This window comes from Carassius gibelio, chromosome A2 (genome assembly GCF_023724105.1).
Source record: "Carassius gibelio isolate Cgi1373 ecotype wild population from Czech Republic chromosome A2, carGib1.2-hapl.c, whole genome shotgun sequence".
Taxonomy (NCBI): domain Eukaryota; kingdom Metazoa; phylum Chordata; class Actinopteri; order Cypriniformes; family Cyprinidae; genus Carassius; species Carassius gibelio.
In genome coordinates this window covers 15914711-15934402 of record NC_068372.1, presented here as the reverse complement: position 1 = coordinate 15934402, position 19692 = coordinate 15914711, and the positions used below count along the sequence as shown (strand labels likewise).

The 19692-nt window shown below is 36.2% G+C and overlaps 2 protein-coding genes across 2 annotated transcripts; both read right to left on the bottom strand.

Annotated features, from left to right (window-relative positions):
- Nucleotides 1-309: 309 nt before the first annotated feature.
- Nucleotides 310-7394, bottom strand: LOC128028342 (Golgi reassembly-stacking protein 1). Its single transcript, XM_052615756.1, has 9 exons — nt 7202-7394; nt 6418-6498; nt 5509-5712; nt 5317-5403; nt 5077-5207; nt 4804-4945; nt 2403-2490; nt 2180-2320; nt 310-2088 (listed from the first exon to the last, which is right to left on the bottom strand). Exons 1-9 carry the CDS (start codon nt 7262-7264, stop codon nt 1604-1606), a joined length of 1422 nt encoding a protein of 473 aa, XP_052471716.1. The 5' UTR covers nt 7265-7394; the 3' UTR covers nt 310-1603.
- Nucleotides 7395-7999: 605 nt separating this feature from the next.
- Nucleotides 8000-15601, bottom strand: LOC128028326 (cysteine/serine-rich nuclear protein 3). Its single transcript, XM_052615755.1, has 5 exons — nt 15371-15601; nt 12168-12354; nt 10774-11036; nt 10397-10693; nt 8000-9559 (listed from the first exon to the last, which is right to left on the bottom strand). The coding sequence occupies exons 1-5, from the start codon at nt 15413-15415 to the stop codon at nt 8744-8746; spliced, it is 1608 nt and encodes a 535-aa protein (XP_052471715.1). The 5' UTR covers nt 15416-15601; the 3' UTR covers nt 8000-8743.
- Between the last annotated feature and the right edge of the window lie 4091 nt (nt 15602-19692).

Sequence of the window (19692 nt, the reverse complement as noted above, 5' to 3'; positions counted from 1 at the left end):
TCTTCGTTTCCTTTCACACAACCATTGTTGTGAGAAAACTAAAAGCCACTTTAATATAGCTTACCTCACTCAGTTGGCCAGTAAGCACGAATTTATGGCTATCATTTACTCACCCCTTAAATCTTTTAATGTAATTTCTGTGTAAAACATAAAATAAGTTATTTTGATAAGTCTTTGTTCATATGGTGGAAAGGAAAAGCCATCATAGCTTGGCTGCAGAAGGTAAGTCACTAAGTTTGGAAAGACATAAGGGTAAGTAAATGATTACCTACATCAGGTTACAAGACAAAATACAATCACAACTAACAATTTCTGTTTTGTATATTTTATTGCTTTGGATGGTTGCAATGTTTTTCAATCTGATATTTTTCCAGAAACCCCAAAAATACAGTATATGTGGGTACAGTAGGACCTTTTCTGTTTAAATCAAATTTTAAAGTCATATTTAAAAACATTGTCTCTGATATACCATGATCACGTTAATGCAAAGAAATGTCATCAGGAATCAATTTGCCTGTATAGACATGTATAAAGTCACTTAACAAATAATAATGACAAAGACCTTAGACTTAAGATCAAAGAGGTATTGTACTATTTAGCTCCTCCCATCATCAAAACAGAAAAAACAAAGTCCTGTGTATGAAACTATTCTTAAAATGTGGCAATGATGATTATACTCAATATTAATACCACAGAAAATCCATTGGCATTTATACAATATCTGTATTTGCATAGATCAATAAATGACATGAAAAGCAGATTTTACTGTGGCAACATTCCTCTAGTGTTGATTTAATAATAAATATAGCATTCTTTTTTAATCCTAAAGTACACATAAATCACTATGAATGAAGACTAAGTTGCAAACATTTCAATTAAATATTTCTGTTAAAAATTGTCACATCAAAATAATTTTAAAAATCGAATTAGCCAGGAAGATTTTAGTTCGCAAAACTAAACAAATACAAAAAAACTCTTGTCCAGCATTAAAAAATGTGTACTTTGCTTAAACATTCCCAAAACACACTAAATCAATAAAACCCTAACAGGTTCTAAAATATTATATGTAACAACAAAGTTAGACAAAAACATGAAATGCTTTTTCTAGACAGAATGATTTTGTCAGTGTTCTAATGATCCTTGAGTATATTCTAACATTAGCTCTATAGTCTACACGGTTTAATTTAACACAGTAACCCATGAGTGTTTGTGCCATAGCTAAATAAATACTACAAATATAGAACAAACTGTCAATTAAATAAAGGTTTGAGGTTTTTTTTGGGGGGGGGGCTAAACTGGTAGAAGAATATAAGCAGTTTTAATAAATCAAGCTAAATAAAAAGGTTTAAATGTAGTAACATAAAACATTATCTTCTAAATTAATATCTACACAATTTAAAACAACGGCCTACACACATTCCAACAGCCTACCATCATCATCACTACTAGATGCTAACCAAAATGCAAAATAAAACGTAAATTGCACACAACCGTTTAAAAAACACACCAGGTCCTAACAGTAACAAATCCATTAAGAAACACACCCTCGATGATTTTTGTGCAACTGCGTAAACAAGACACAAGGTAGTACTTGGTAGTGTCACTACTGAGAAACAGCTTCATCTTTGACACGTGCATTATAGGAATCAAAAGACATCGGGTCAGAGGATACGGCCTCTGCTCTGTCCTCAGACAAGCTGCTCTTTTGAGACTGTGGCTCATCAGAAACACCCTGATTGACACCATCACTTTCAGAGGAGAAGGGTGAGAACTCGTTGGGTTGCACGGGATACTCTGCAGGTGGGGCAGATGACTCGAGATGAAGGGCGGCGGGGTCAATGAGCAGGGAAGAGATGTCTATAGGAGGCACATAAGAGTCGAGAGATGGGATTGAAGAATTGACCAAATATGCCATGTCTGTCGGCAAGCTATGATCGAGAGGCAGATTTGGGAGAAGAGCGTGTGGGTGAGAAAGGGGAAGAGAAAAATCTGAAGGTGATTGAAATCCACGGAAATCCACAGCAGGATAGTCCTCTGTATTTTGTTCCTCAGGGTTACGACTAGAAACCCCCATATCTTGAAGCTCCTCTGCAAAGAGAGACATTTTGCACACTTTACGAACTAGACTTTGACTCACAGATTGAATTCTGTTCACCTTAATGTAGCAAGGAGGACTCACCGACACCTGATACGTCAATGTCCTCTCGGACAGCTAGGGATGTGTTTGTCATGTCAATGGAAGAAGTGGATAGGTCCAGTCGGTCTGCTATGTCTGACACCTCCGAATTCATCATGGCCACTTCTGACTGATCCAAGAAACCTGGAGGAACCATTGTTTTGATACATTACAATGTCTTTTCATGCTTCTTGTTCTAGATGAACCACATTTTTCAATGCCTTACCAGGATCCATGACTCTCTGAATGGGAGGTGGCAGTGGGGTGTCTATATCGAAGCCACTCATTGACTGACTGGACGCCATTAAGGACACCTGAGGATATACATTTCAGAAACACTGTTGTAAGCATGTTTTTAAAACAAGTTATGTACATACACAAAACATTTACTGGTATAGACGAACATGCTGTGAGCATTTACACACCCTCACATCATTCTAAACCTGTTTGCACTTCTTTCTTCTTGGGATGCACAATTAATCTAAATAGAACCCCCCCCCAAAAAATGTATATATATATATATGGAAGTTCTAAGCGGCCATGCATTATAATATTTTTTCTTCTTGTTTTCTCGTTATAACGACTTCATTTTCTCATTTTCTCGACATAACGAAGTTCGTTTTCTCGTTATAACGACTTCATTTTCTCGTTTTCTCGACATAACGAAGTTCGTTTTCTTGTTATAACGAATAAATTTTCTCTAAGAAGTTACAAAACTGCGCCAGCAGGTGGCACTTCATTTTCTCGACCTGAATATAACTGAAGGGGTGTTGTACACTATCCACTTTACTGTACGCGGACCTTCCTCGTGATCGCTATAATTTGTGCAGTCTTCATTACTGACATTTAATTAATTCATAAATGTTAAATGCTTGAATCAATATGAATATTTTGTGTATTAAGTTCCTGCTAGATGCATGAGTTTCACCAACGCGTTCTGTGTCATAAAATAACTGCTTATCAAAACCAAGGTTGACATCACTGTATTCTGTTTATCTACAGTAGGACGTGATTTAACGATGTAGGCTGATGTGCTTCTTTTCCTTATTACTAATCTTTATTGTTAACCATATTGATGAGAAATGTGATGTATATGTAAAATCCATAGGCTAATTCAATTCAGTTTTGTTCTATAATGTTGTAATCGTTTTTTTCTACACACACACACACACACTACACGTAGTCCTACACATGGACGCTCTTTTCAAACAGAAGCTTGTAACACACATGATATCTGCCACATCATATAATGACTACTACAAATTACAAATTATATATAATTTTATTTCAAATAAAGGGAAAATGAAAAGTGAGTTTAATCCAAGCAGCTCTAATTTCGCGGTGTTGCCATTTAAACATGTTAATTACAAAAACAAAACGTTCGTTGTACTGTCTCTGGAAAAATCAACAGTGATTGATCAGCCTTTATTTATATACAGTATTGTAGACCTTATTACCTAGGCGAAGCTAAATTTGCTGAAATATAGGCTACAGTAAGAGCGCCTGCATGGTTGTCCATCAGATGCCTGTCAAAGTTGAGATTGTTACTATAGCAACAGTAAAACTGTCATGTCGTTATAACGAGAAAACAAACTTTCGTTATGTCGAGATAAAAAGAAAAATAAGTCGTTATAACGAGAAAACGAACTTCGTTATGTCGAGATAACGAGAGAAATAAGTCGTTATAACGAGAAAACGACTTTCGTTATGTCAAGATAACGAGAAAATTAAGTCCTTATAATGAGAAAACAAAAAGGAAAAAAAATTATAATGCATGGCCGCTTAGAACTTCCGTATATATATATAAATATATATATAAATATAATAAATGCAAAATTAGTTCCATAAATATTAGCACTGTAATATTAATGTTACAATATAAGATAAAAAAAATTATATTATTTTTCTTAAATACTTGATTTTTTATTTTACAATGAAATATTACAAAAGTAATATTTGTTATTTAGTCTTTTGGTACTTTTTCTGTTTTTATTTAGCAATATTATTATTTAGCCATATTGATATACAGTGCTTAATAAATTTATTCGACCACCACCACCTAATGTAAGGTTTCTTTTAAAATAGCAAATTAGAAAAACTAGTACATTAAACTAGTACATTTTATTTAATAGTAAATAAAACTAGTGGCTAACAGCAATAATTATATTTTAGCATTATAAACACTACTGTTATTAAGGAGCTTACAAATACTGGTTTATTAACTATTACAGAAACATAAAAAATGATTTTGGTAATCGCCAATACTGTTAGTTAAGACTGTTTAGCTGTGACACAAATCTTACATTGGGTGGTGGTGATCTAATAAATTTGTTAAGCACTGTATAATCATAAAATTTGGGACGAATTGTTCTCCCCTAAAAACAAGCACAGCAAATCAGTTTTTCAGAAGTAAATGTGTTTTTCTCCCTAATCTTGCAAGCCCTACTTCCTTCTGTTTTCTTTCAGACCCCATGTACTTTCACTGTATGGACCAAAACCCTTTTTAAAAATATTTTGTTTTGTTTTGCACAATAGAAAAAAGATATACAGGTAAGTAAATCACAATAGAATTCTGGGTAAACTATCCATAAGTAATGTGACCACACTACAGTCTCGTGTAAAACTACCTCTGTGAATCCATTTGTAGGAAGCTCTTGCTCTGGCGTTCCTGCCACAGGAGAAGCTTTTGGACTGACTTTTTCAGATTTTGGGCTGTCAGGTCGTGCTGGGATTCGGTGCAGGTAGCCATATCCAATGCCACAGCCAAGACTGCAAAGACAAAAACATTATAATGCAATCCCCAAAAGCTCTGGAGGAGGCAGTAATGTGAGTTGTTTCCTCATAATAATGGCTGATTCAGGACTTCATTACATTTATATCTTCTGAAACTGGGATATTACCTGCCTTCTCCCCCCCAGGCACCATTTGGTGTGACAACCACCTCCCTGCAGTTATCGGTCTCTGTATTGTAGACCAGCAGCTTCAGAGGTTTCCCCTCATGGGCTTCAATAAGGGAGAAGAAATCCTCTGACTGTTGGGAAATCAAACCATTGCTTGATTGTGAATAACTTGCATGCACATATTTTGTTTTTCCAGAAATAACAAGCAAGCTTCATTTATGGACTTAATTCACGTCTTACATCTTGGAGAACCTGGTCAGCTCCAACAATGAAATCTGAGTGCTCCTGGAGTCCGGCCAATGCTGCGGGTGAATTTGGCTCCACATCCTAAAACCAAACAGAGTAAAATAATTACACAAAGAAAATAAAGAGAACTGTCAAAGACGAAGAAGTACCTAAAAAAAAAAAAAGAAAAATGCAAGGATCACTTACGAGAACATGCCAAACGTTTTCATTGGCTCCTTGAAAGCTGCAGAAGCGGACACTGGCTCCCAGAAGTCCTTGACCACCCCACATGTTGCTGGGAACCACTTCCAATTCTCGCATCCTCATGGTCTTTGTGCTATACACTTCCATCTTCACCGGTTTCTCCACATTAGCCTTGAGGAGGTCCTTGAGCATTTCATTCTCCTGGTTCTGTTTCAGATAGCATATAGCGAAACAGTGACTGTATTTACATGGTGTCAGTCATGTTACATGTAAACCACAATCTCAACTAAGACATGCACTTTCATCTTCTCTTAAATACAGGAGATATAGAAGTATATATTCTGAATAAGTGACTTACATTACCCCCAAAACATTTAAAATGCTATTTTACACAGGTTTCTAGCAAGTGTAATAATGGGTTCAGGTTATTGCAATTGGTTTTAATATGTTTACATTATTTATGGATAAACATAATATGACCACAATCCAATATTCAATTATATGAATGTCACAGACCACTGAAAACCATTTAAAACGGATAAATATTTGTTGCATGTTTTTAGCTACAACACAAACACTACCGGATTGATGTGTTAAATTGTACACAGTGTAGATTATATACAGCTAATGATGGAGATTACATTAAAACATCTTCAGTACACAGAAACAGCATTACTTGTAGGACATATTACAATTTTTACAATTTAATCAGAACAAGAAAACATTAAAATATTAATTAGAACATTGTTGTGCATATAAATCTAATCAAGCTGACAACTATTACACCACTGTCACTGATTATGAACTCAATGGAATCATTTTCTGTTTATTACCTGTGTGAAACTTGACTTAAATATTTGGATTAAATGTTCAAGATTACAAGAAACAACCAATAAGGTTTTACAAACTTACAAGACGGTTATGACCAATGGATATGATGAAATCAAAAAACGGTTCCAACCCAGCTTTCTCTGCCGGTGAGTCATCTTGAATCTGTAAAGCAATATGAACTCATCACTGCAGAGCACAAACTCCATTCAGTTAAGGAATTTCAAATGCATTTATGTTGTGCACACTGATGTGTATTCTGGAAATTGTAACATCTATCGAATGGTACGTAATCTGACGTAATGGATATCTGACAATATGCCATGTGTCCCAATATACATACTATCCACCCTATCTGCCATAAAAGTAGTGAAAATTACCAATAAAACAGAATTCATGATGGATAGTAAGCAACACAGGGATGCAGGCTATGAGTTTATTCAGTGACGTGGCGGCTTCGCTTAGCCTAATAACGTTATTCCTAAATCCAGGAGCTATCGGATTCCTGACAGTGTTCCAAAACACTTTTTCACATTGAGGACTATGTAACATAATGTAAGAAATCATAAATGTTAAAATAAATAATAAGGTGTTTTCGGAGCTATCCGAGTTACAGCCCAACAAAACCTGTTAAATACTATTTTCTGACAGATGCCACTTTCCAAGCATCATTTTTAAACACTGAAAGGCTTCCACAGATGTTTGTGCCGTAGATAAATCTAAACATGAATGCACACACTCAGTTATCCATCAGTGCATATCTGTCCAAGCCTAAAGCAATGCGGACATGAGAACTTCATCAAAGCATAGCTAGCATGCAAAGCTGCTCGATGTCAACAATAACGTCAGCAAAATTGAAGCTATTTACCCCATGGACATGATATCCTTCTGTTCCTCCCTCAGGTGCACCACTGCTCTGTGTTAAACCCATTACTCTTGAGGGTTTCGATGTTTTGCAGTGTTACGTTTAGCTTTCTGAAACAAACGACCCTGAGAGAGATTACTCAAAACATCGTGGCCATGTTGTCCATCTAGAGAGGGGAGAGCAATCGAGCAAAGATGCGATCGATCTAAGGACTTTTCTCTCTCGGTACTGTTTCTTTTTAATATTTGTCAGCGAAAACATTCTCAAAACTAAGCAATAATGCAAATATAAGCTGTATCTGCTAAATTGAATAATAACAATACAAAATGTATAGTATGATAAAATGTTACATTTATATTGTATTCACATATCCTAAATAATTTTATTATTTGTATTGTATTATTAATGTTGTGTTGTTGTTGTTAATGACTTGTTAACAACAAAAACTAAACAACAAAATATGAATTATTTGTACTCACAAATAGTTGCATACATTTCTATTTTATCTTTGTTCAACAATTTGTTCAGCTTTGTATTAAAAGAAATCGTTGTTGTATTTTATTGATAATTTTTCAGACATCTTGTGGCTACATCTGTTGTTTCCTGAGACTTCCAGGTAAAGAACAACAGTAAAAAAACCTAAACTTAATTTTATGAGTATGTGTGGAGATTAATCAAACTTCAAATTAGTTTTCAATTGAATAAACAATATTTATATAGCTACATAAAAAACAAAAGGTTAAGAATACTTGGATTTTTCAAGTCTCCCTGTCTTCCATTAAAATCAGTATTTCTCACTGGTTTTGTGAAATCAATTTATTAAGACGAGTTATTCCAAAAAACAAACAAACGATTTGACACATTTTGAAATGTCCAAAAACATTCACTGAAGTACAAAGCAGGTATACCACTGATGAATTAAATATTCACAAAGCAAATGTAGCCTGAATTTCTTCATATAATACAAGTCATTCCTTAAATGAAAAACATTTCCTTTTAAATGAAAGACATGCTGGCCCTTGAAAAGATGATCATGAAATATGAAAATGGCATTTTGACATTTATATTGGCTCATACATCACCATTAAAGCAAAACACAACTGAGAAATAAATATGAATAGGCTTTTATAAATAAACATTTAAGAGTAAAACTTTATTTACTCCAATAGCATAAGTTTGGTACCTTATAAAATGTAATGAAGCCTTTAGTTTACAAAGTATAAATATAAAATCTTACTTGAAACCACTGTACAATCTTACAACACTGTACAAGACTTTTGGCAAAAAAGTTGAGATATTACTCATCATGATTCTTTTCACATATTTTCACTGAGTGGTTTTTAACTGTATTTACACTGTGATCATGAACGGTTACAGACTACATTAATATCATTGAATATAATTTTAAGGAATATCCTTAAATTTCAAAGTTATTTACCATTTTTCTCATAGTAAATGAGATTTAATGATACTGTACTACTGCGAATGAACAATGCTCATTTGTCTTTAAAACATCAGTAAAAATCAGAGTCGCTCTGATCCCCATTAAGAAATTCCTACAAGCGACTCCAGAAGACTGACTCCTGAGTCCTCAGTTAGAGTGGGACTGGGACAGCAGGGGAACTGGAGCGGTGACATGTAGTCCAGATGACTGCACACTTTCAAATGATTGCGGCTTAGACCGTACTCATGAAAAGTGTCAAAAAAGACCAGGTCAGAGCCTGAGGACAGACTGAGGTCCATGTAACAGTTCATACTGTGATCTGGAGATGCAGATGGAGTATTAGGGATATCAAATGGATCATCTACACATTCCCTGGTGGCCTGATTACCATTTTCATCCAGATACTCCACTTGAGATGTACTGGAGTTGCTTTCCTTTGAGGATGTGCCACCAGAAGCTTCTGTGGACAGATCATACTCTTTAATGTATGGACATCCTTCTCCATCAGAATTGGAAAAACTGAGTATGTGAGTGTGTCCTCTGCTGTCCATGTCCAGTGTGGGTCGCCTTGAGGAAGGTCCTCCATCCGTCTCAGAGTCCAGACTCAGAGAAGAAGAGCAGGAGGTGTCAGTCACGTCACTGCTCCAGCTGTTGTCCCTCTGCCTGCAGAGCTCTGAGCTCAGGACAAATGAGGGAGAGTCGTTTTCTGCAGGAAATGTAATGGCTCTGTTCCTCTCCACTGATTGTTGCTCAGTGGCAGTTGGTCTGTTGTCATCGTGCAGCCTCTTTTCCAGCTCCAGCTTCATGTGTGTGTGGATGTAGTGGCTCTGTACACGACTGGGGATGAACTCAATTCGGCCTGCGGGATTCCCACAACATTCCTTCGAACATCCACAAGGAAAGTTGGAGCGATCCATCTGTTGACAGATAATGTTTACCAAAAAAATCAGTATGGCTGCACGACTACTTCATTTCTCATAATTAACAATGGTTGCTGTCCATAGGAAAGAAAAATAATCTAAATGAGATTAGAAGGAGAGTAAACTGAGACTTGAAAATGAAAACAAGAAAATGACTTTAGTAATCTCACAAGTGTCTCCAAAAAGTCTGAGATTTCATTATAAACACAAATGTTTCTCAAATTTAAAATAGATTTTTTAAAGAAATAAATACTTTTATTCAGCAAGGATGTATTAAATGGGTCAAAAGTGGTAGTAAAGTCATTTCTAATGTTAGAAAAGATTTATGTTTCAAATGCTGCTTTTTCATTAAACGATTAATCAAAGAATCCTGAAAAAAATGTATCATGGTTTCCACGAAAATATTAAGCAGCACAACACAACACAGTTTCCAACACTGATAATTATAGGAAATGTTTCCTTGAGCACAAAATCGGCATATTACAATGATATCTGAAGCATCATGTGACATTAAAAAATATAAATATATTTTAAACTGTATTAATATTTCAAAATATGATAGTTTTTACTTTATTTTTTATCAAAAAATGCAGCATTGGTGAGTTAAAAATTCCAATGAAAATCTCCTAGGCAGTGCAAAATCTTTTGAGCGATAATATGACAAAGATCAATATGACAACTGTCAAAGATCAATATGACAACTGAACCATCATCAATAAATATATATTGTATTTTATATATAAATATATATATATATATATAGAGAGAGAGAGAGAGAGAATGAGAGACAGAGCGCACGAGAGAGAGAAAAACAGTTCATTTATTGCTTATTACTTGGCACTGGATGCCAGCCTGGCTGCAGGCACAGGTCTCCGGCTCACAGAAGCCCTGGCAGTTGCATCCACAGTCTTCCCTCCACCGCCGCAGATCCTTCAGCTGCCTCTTCTCCTCCCGGTCGATTCGCACCACCCCTGCTGCTCTCAATAATTCACGTCTCTGTTTGGAAGAGTAGAGACGGGGGGATCCCAAGTCTTTCAGCTCTGTGCTACTGAGATCGGCATCCTCATCTGGGACGTCGTTCGCTGTCAGCCTGGCTGCTTCAGTCACCGTGAGAGTCCCACTGATAATCAGCTATAAAAAAAAGAAGACACTGTAAAAAAAACAAGCTGAAAAGAAAATAATTTCTTAATACTGGAAAATAACCAACTCACCTTCTGTCTCATTGCCTCCAGCCTCTCCTCTTGCTGTTGCTCACGGAGCCTCTCCATTCGCAAGCGCAGCTGCTCCTCCGCGTGCTCCTCCAGGGTGAACTGCTGGCGGGCAGCGTGCCGTCTAACCATGCCCAGTGTGCAGCCACCATGACTGGGCACACTGCTGAAACCTTGACAGCGCTGGAAGAGGAACACTGTAACCAGGCCAAACCGAACACTGCCTTTGGATTGAGTATCTTTTTTCTTCTTAAGGATGGATGACACTAAAAGTAAAAAAAAAAAAATATGGAAGATTTTGACACTGGTTTTGACTGCAGTAAGGTTTTTACTGTGACTACATAGTTATTACTCTGTCGCAGGACAACAGATGTGATTTTCATGACAATGTGGGACACGTGCGGGACACAGATAAATTTACTTGAACGTGAAAGCTGTGCATATGGATTTTTATTTGATCGTTTTTGTTGTAATACTGCATTTGTAAATTTTTACAGACATAGCAAATCATTACAAATCTCACATTTTCAGCACTTTCCCGCACCCGTTCACCCTACCACTGCACAAAGTCACACTCTAGAACCTGGCACTGTATATTAAGCTTTGTGACAAATTGCTTTTGTTCCTCTTTGTAAGACGCTCTGGATAAAAACATCTGCTAAATGCATAAATATAAATGTGCAGTAATTCTTCTCTAGTGATTGTCACTGTTGTAGTTTCCACTAGAGGGCAGCCGAGTCAGATCTGATAGCAAGTACCCTAAACTAAACACTAGAGAGCCCTAATGAGACATTAAGGAAATTACATTAGTGGTTTGGACATTTTTCACATGCAGTACTAAAAGGGAAAAAAATAAACGAACTTTGAATGCAAAGTTTAGAAACATCTATTGCCATTAGAATGTATGTGTTTGCTTTTTTGCATTTTCACTCGCTGAATGAGGATAATGAGCTGAGGTAGTACAGTAGTAGCAGTATTTGCAGTACTTCACAGGCAGATTTCACAGTGCATCAACACTGAAAAACACACAGTGGTCCAGGCATGTCCAGGCATATAGACAGAAAATATAATCTCATAGTACTACCAAAGGAAAACACTTACACACCAGATATGCTATGTCCCAGTCAGGACGGTGCTTGTGCTTACATTGGTGTTTTTGTGGGTTTAAAATGACTCAGGACGACTGTGCACAACATCTTGTGATAAACAATGTTACAGTGGTCCGTTTCTCTTCTTATCTAGTGCTCTGCACAATAACACTGAGGTTAGATAACAAGACACCTCCTTATAAGTGTTTAAAAACACTGGAGGTGACAACTGTTGCTTTGCATGATTTGAAAAATTCACAGTTACTATGCTTTCCCATGCTTTACTACAGTTACTATACAGTTACTTACTTGACATGTGATGGCTTGAAGAGAAAGAACCAGCAGGCCCAAAGTTCACACTATCACTTTGGGGGTTCTCTTCATCAGTGTCCCATTCTGAGTGTGATGAGGGGGATGAGGAAGAGTAAATGGCATCCTCATCTGGGAAACAATATTTCCTCTTTAAACCCCCACGCTGAGATGTAGCCATGGCGATCTGTCAAATTATATAGGAGAAATTAAAGCATAAGATTAGATGTATCAATCAATTGAAAAGTACAGCAAAAGGGTCAATGAAAAATGTTCATGATGACGATAAGAAAAAAAATATATATATAATGATTCTAAAAGAATAGCAATATATTTAATAACAACAAGGTGTTACATATGGTACATTTTAAATACTTTTTCAGTTTACAGATCTCTGAACAAATTCAGTTTCCAATTTGTAATTTTATTTCAAATAAAAGTTTTTTAAAAAAAGGGCATTTATTATTTTCAATAAAAGTTTTCAAAACTTTAGTCACTTAAAAATATATTTCTATATTTTTTGTGTAGAATATAAGTATAATCAAAATGTACTGATTAATTAATATCATTAATAAATATAATTTATGACTGCACATGACATGATTTGGCAGACAGAATGTTTTCAAATTTTGTTAGCAAAATATATTTTTCAATAATAAACAATTATACCAAATTATTATATAAGATTAAAAATAGAACTCTTGTAATAAAAGCTTTTTTTCTTTAAAAGATATCAGAAGAGTTATATCAACACGACAGTTTTTGCCCTAATCAAAATTTTATTTAATTCAGAAGTTAAAAACATGCTCCAAATACAACATGTGAGTCATTTATATATAAATGGCATTTAATAGTTTTTTTAATGAAAGAATAGGTCATAAAATAGATCATGCATTTTTGGCTCTGTACCAAGTTTGAAAAAATTCATTTGGGGAGGTTCAGTAAACAGCAACTGGACACCTCTCTCTTGTTCAGGCTGGTACCAAAGATTCACATCTTCACTCTGAGCGAAAGCCTGTTCAGCAGGTTTCCCAGTACGACAAAACTTGACTTGAACTACTACAACATCACAAGCACAGCTTTCTCAGGCAAATGATCATTGTTATTAATCACATCATGCAAAGTGTATGCAAACACAAAAGTGTGCATTATGCAAGCAATGATTAGTCTGGAGAGAATCAATGGCTCCTTCTCTCTCCCTCTGGAGTCATTAACATTCCTCAGATGTTTGGAGTTCTTCAGGAACAAAATGCTAAGACATACAGCTTAACATCCCAAACGGGCTAAACTGCAAGACAAATTTTGTAACCTGATACTTGTTTTTATTGCAGAATCCCCCAAACATACGAAAGCAACTGCCAAGCTCCATTTCAAAGCTTATAAAAGCACCTATAAGTACACGCTAAGTATAAAAAACAAAACAAAAGAGGAAACCGTAACACAAAACGCACATACAGAAGTTTTTCTGCTTGAGTGGGTGTGCACTGGAAAGAAATCACACGCTAGCGCGTACACACACACACACACACACACACACACAGAGAACTCTGTGTACCTCAGATGACAGAACAACACTACCTCACACTGCAGGAGCAATCTGCATCACAGATCACCTGGTTCTTGTTCCAAGTGCATCCAGTCAAGCCCAATCCACACAAATGGCTCATATGCCAAGAACACTTTGTGCCCCTGTGCACACTGTCTGTATCCTGGACAACCTTAACTCTCTCTCACACCTCTTTTCACACAGGTCTGGTTTTCTTTGGACAGTGTTATGTAAACACCTGCACTGTAATCCCAGATGCCACAAAGTCAACTATGTAAACGGTTATAGCTGCATGAGATAAAGGACACTTTGTGTTGCACATAATTGTAGTAGTGTTCGTAGCATGTGAATCGTGCGTCAACAGAAATGCAGAATCAACCGATGCGGTGACACATGTGATTTACAGCTTCCTCTAGCTGTGACAACGTGATAGTGATCTCTTAAAAGTGTGCAGACACCAGACTTCAAGTCCATTCAATTATTCATTGCATCCTTTGTGTACAGTATGTGATGTGGGAGTGTTTATAGTGTAGTGAATGTGTAAGACAAGTGGGCAGCTGAGTACAAGGACATATAGGCCTAACATACAATAACAAACAAACAAAAGTTTTCACTGAAAGCCAAACAGAGCTGATCATTTCTTGGACTTGGCAGTGACAACTGGCCAGACTACAACTATGCAAATGAGCATGCGAATGTTAGAATGTCTCCATAGAAGGAGGAGGTGGAGTTTGCAGACTGTGAAAGGGGAAAGCAGACAGATGTCAGGTGGAAAAATAGGTTATCACTGGTGTACAGCAAGACAAAATCATCTAGCCTAGACTTTTTCTCACCTTTTCAGTGCAGCAAAGTGAAGATTTAAATCAGCATGTCATAAAATAGGGTGAATACAAGTAAAGTGGGACAGTTTCTGATCATATTTCACTGGTGCTGTTTTTGCTATACAGTGTCATTCAATACCAATTTAAGATTTACTTAATACTGTTTATCACTTACTTATGAAAGGAACAGATTATTAAGATAAAGTGTCATAATTTTATCTTAATTCATCCTAATTATATTTAAAAAAAAAAGTCAAAACCACTCTTACTTGCCTTGGCCTTAGGTAAGCATCTTTCTCTTAAGATGAGGATCGACAGGTGCATCTACTTTCCACTTTCCAGTCATTATCCTTCAAATATCTATGTTTTTCAAACATTACAAATCTTCAAATATCTATATTTTATTTCATTTCTAATAAAAGTACAAAACAGTTCCGTTTTATTTTAAGGATGATTAGGCTAGTGTTCTGAATTAATAGAAACTTTAACGTCTAAGCAGAACATGCGTTAATAAATGCACATTATATATAACTTTATATTTATTTATCTATCTCTCTCTCTCTCTTTGCGCACGAGCACTTTAATTCTGCAGCTGCTGAACTTCCGTAGCGGACTTTCTCGCGGTCATGCTTAGTTATTCAGGGTCGTAAATGACCACATCAAAACGCGATAACAACAAACTGTGAGACCCACGGTAACAATCCGTGATTCAACCGCTAAGCATACTAACTGTCCTATTGAGTTCGCATTTGGGAGCGTTTTATGTAAAAAAAAAAAAATGTGTTTCACGCGCTGCGAGAAATCGAAAAACATCTAGAAGAAAAACAAATACTCACCCAGTGATTGTGTCTCCGTGTACCATGGGGGGAAGAGACGACCATACGATGCTTGAAAAGTTATCCAGATAGCACCGACGTCCTTTTTCTTAGCTCTCTTTGCACGTACAGTACAGTGGGATCAGCTGTGGTTGAGTTGTGTGTGTTCGTCAGTGGAAAACTCCCCCCACTCTGCCTGACGTAAACAGTAATATGAGGACCAAAACAGCAGTCATGACGCTCACTCAGCGCGTGCACACGGACACAGTGACGGGCAAAGAACAGTCAGTCACGACGGAACTTGCAAAACAAACTTGTCAATGACGGAAAGTTGCATTGAGTGGAGAGGCTGGCGACGGTTCATTCAGCTGCCCACCGCACGAGGATGTACTGGATGTCCTTTGTTTGGTTTGTGTGATGCACATCTATCGCTCCCAAAGGGCCACAAAGGGAAAAGCAAAAATCAATCAATCATTATAAGTTCATTAATTCTCCCAGTGAACACTTTAAAATGAGGAAGTCAGTGTTTTGTTATGTTTTGATAAAATGTCTTTCTGATAAAATACTGTGAGCAATTGGGCATGGCCTAATTGTTTTGGGAACCAACCATTGTGAAAAGCATATGACGTGCATATAATGCCATTAAAGGTTAATGGTTTCCAAAAGCCATACGATCTTCTCAGACAATAAGGGAAACAGTCAGTTTCTATCTGTACTGAAAATTGGTGTAGTTTTTAGAAACAGGTTTCAATCAGAAATTAGTACATTTCACAAATAGGCTTTACTGTAATTACAAAAAGAAACAGCAGGTAACACATTGTATAAACATGAACATTTGAAGTAGAACAACTAAAAAGTATATTCTTGCAAAACTTAGTTATAAGTATTTGTTTGATTTATTTACAACTTTGAAAATAAATCTTAATGTCTTGACTACAAAGATAATATTCAACATTATTGCTCTCGAAAAAATACAGTTTGTTGAATAAACATTGCCCAATAGCGGGGCACATTTCCATGATGAAAGCTGTCAATAATCTTTTTTTTTTCAACAGAATTTCAACAGGAGAACTATTACAGAAGTCATCATAAAACTCATAAAACAGCAAAAAAGGCACACCATAAGATACAACACATCGAACCACTGTCTTAGAGAACTAATTATGCAATCATTTATCATATTTACAATATAAATGACACTATGTCCTGATCTGTGGACAATACTAATAAATAATTGGACTTGCGGTTCTTAAAAAAAAAAAAAATATATATATATATATATATATATACTGAAATATATCTTTAGTGACAACTAGCCCTGTCTCTCTGACGTTAGCCTGATGCTTCCTACAAATGGATTAATGGATCTTCTCCATTTTCTCTAATTAGGTCTATTCAAGCTTATGCTGAGGAAGAAAAGACAGTGATAGAGGTCAGACAAAAGCCAGAGGAGAAAACCATGAGCCACTCAGCCAATCACTAGACAAAAACACTCCCTGGATACCGAAGAACCTCTCCGTGGCAATGACACTGAAACATCCATCACAGGACACTACTTGGGCATTCACAGGCAGATGGTAACATCTTTGTGCCTCCCTCTCACTCTGTCTTTCTCTCTCCTTCTCGCACACACATAACACTGACTGTATCACCTCAATGATTTCCCATCTGTTTGGAAATGAAACCACAGGGCACATATTACCCGTCAGCTGGTGGTAAGAAAGGCATACAAAAGAACCACAGATGCTTCAAAAGCAGGTTAAAACATGTCAACAGTACGCTGGGGAATGAGCTTTCAAACATAACACATCCATCTGCTAAAGGGTTGAGTGTTTCGCATGAAATAAATTGTGATTATTATTAACTCTTCTGTGAATCACCGGAAGATCCACGGAGAGAGTGACCACAAGTGGAGAATGTGATGTAGGCTAAATTGTGTTTCTGCACACCTTATTTTAGTGCATACCACAGACATTGCACAACATAAGCAAATCAATTCAAAGCATGTACCATCAACTCTGTAGTATGCAGAGTGAATGTGGCATAATGGAGAGGAGGGGATATGTTATCAGCTCACAAACTGTACATCGGGGAATAATGCACTGGACAAAAACAGAATTTGATGATTTCTTCATCCAGTGAGATATTCATTCAGAGCAATTGGTATTTCATATTTATATTCATCTGTGTAATATAGCTCTCTGGAGTACTCTATTCTGATTGGTCAATTGCACCATCCAGTGGTCTGATATTGCCTAATAATCACCATCGTCCATGGCATGCTCATGAAACCAGAGTTATCATGTTTGTCATATCACGCCGTGGACTAACTTTCGTTTTACACAAACACAGCTGGTGCACCTCATTTAGCAACTGTAGTAAAAAAAATAACCGCAACTTTATTATTACTGTAATATATTTGCAGTGTTCTTCTTGTAGCCAGGCCAATTCTTTTTTACATTATTGAACTATTTATTTGCAGAAGCTTTAAGATAATTTGCTGGTTAGATTATAAAATAATAAAATGTAATAACAACTCAAATCAATATTTCATGTCAGTGTATTTATTTATTGGGCGAGTAGCCATGTAATAAGCTGGATAATGTACAGTCAGCTGGTTATTATCTCAAAATAAATTGTACTCAGTAATACATGGTATAATTTGTGATGTACGCTTGCTGTATGTTTATTATATAATAGTTTTTTTAGCTAATAAGCAGATATTTAACATCAATAACATGCCATTTATATTGTGATAATAGTCAGTTGATAATAGTCAGTACATTATCACCCCCCCCAAAAAAAAAACATTAAAAATTTCATATTATTGAGCATTAACTAGTTTGATGTAATTATATGTATTCTTTTCAAATAATAACCAGTGTTGTCCATAAAAACTAAAAAACATCAGTGTTATATAATTTTACAATAATTTTCTTTTTATATATTGATTCATACATTTGTATATTTTTGTATATATTTGTGACCATTATTTCTCTCCACTATATTCCAACTGTGTCAATTGTGTTTTTTTCAGTACACAAGTGAAACTCATTCTATATGCATTCATTCTATCACCCCTTCCCTGAGACAATCGGCTGTTGTGTAAGAGTTAACCTACATTTCCCATCTCGCTCTCAGGTTGCTGCCACTAGCACTTGTGGCCCACTTTCTGTCAAGATGTGGCCTACATACAAGGAGATTCTGACAAACTTTACAAAGCTGTCGGCACAAAAAGCTCTGGCCTAATTTCTCACCCTTCACTGAATTCAGTCCAATTAAGTCGCATCTGCTCCACTGATCTCTGTTTACATGTTAGGAGTCTTTAAGAAGTATGGAGTCCAAAAGTATTACTTTGGGACTTCATAACATCAATTCAGCAAATTGAGTTGCACATTTCCATAGCTTTCATTTGATGATGACTTGAGGTGATGGAGAGTTAAAGCCCTCTAATCAAATGACTGATAAATACAGGTGGGATCTAGATGCAGGTTTTAATGCGAAATGCAAATTTAAGATGCAAATCTAATGGCAGCGCCTTTGTGTTTGGGCATTTGAACAGCAACAGCTATGGTTATATTCTAGTGGTGTTTGTCTAGCCATCTGAATAGACAGGCTGAACTCTTCAAGACTCTTTGTTTGCGGGTTTGCTTGTGTTTCCATGGCAATTCAGTGCACCAGGTGTGCCCTACTCAATCTGCAGCTCTACAAGTTATGATAAGGGTATGGAAAGCAGTTTTAAACATTCTTATGTTTCTAAAACTATCATCAACTATCATTGTTTTCTAAACCAGGCATTTACAGTATGTTATGTCAATGCACGCTTCAGAGCAACTAACAAAAGTTGTCAAAAGTCAAGTCGTAAAATATGTTGTGTTAATGGTCATTTGCATTAACTATTGTGGAAAATTAAAAGTTGAATCTGTCCTCACACACACACTTCAGTAATTCACATTGTGCTGCTGGGGATTCTCCTGGATTTAACATGTTTCAAAGTATAGGTATCTACGAAAAGTCTGCTGTAACGTTTCAGATCCTGCACCTTATTCATAAGATCAATTCACAGAAGTCCTTGTTGAGTTGTATTGTAACGTATGCATTTGACAGACGCTTTTATTCAAAGCGACTTACAATGCATTCAGGCTAACAATTTTGACCTAACGTGTTCCCTGGGAATTGAACCCACAACCTTGTGCTGCTAACTCTATGCGATACCACTTGAGCCACAGGAACACTAGGTTGTAGACAAAGAAAGAGTAGATAATGTGTAACCCAAGACCAACAGGAGAAATTAAAGAAAGTTTACCTTTTTCAAATACTGGAAAAATGTAATGACAGGCATA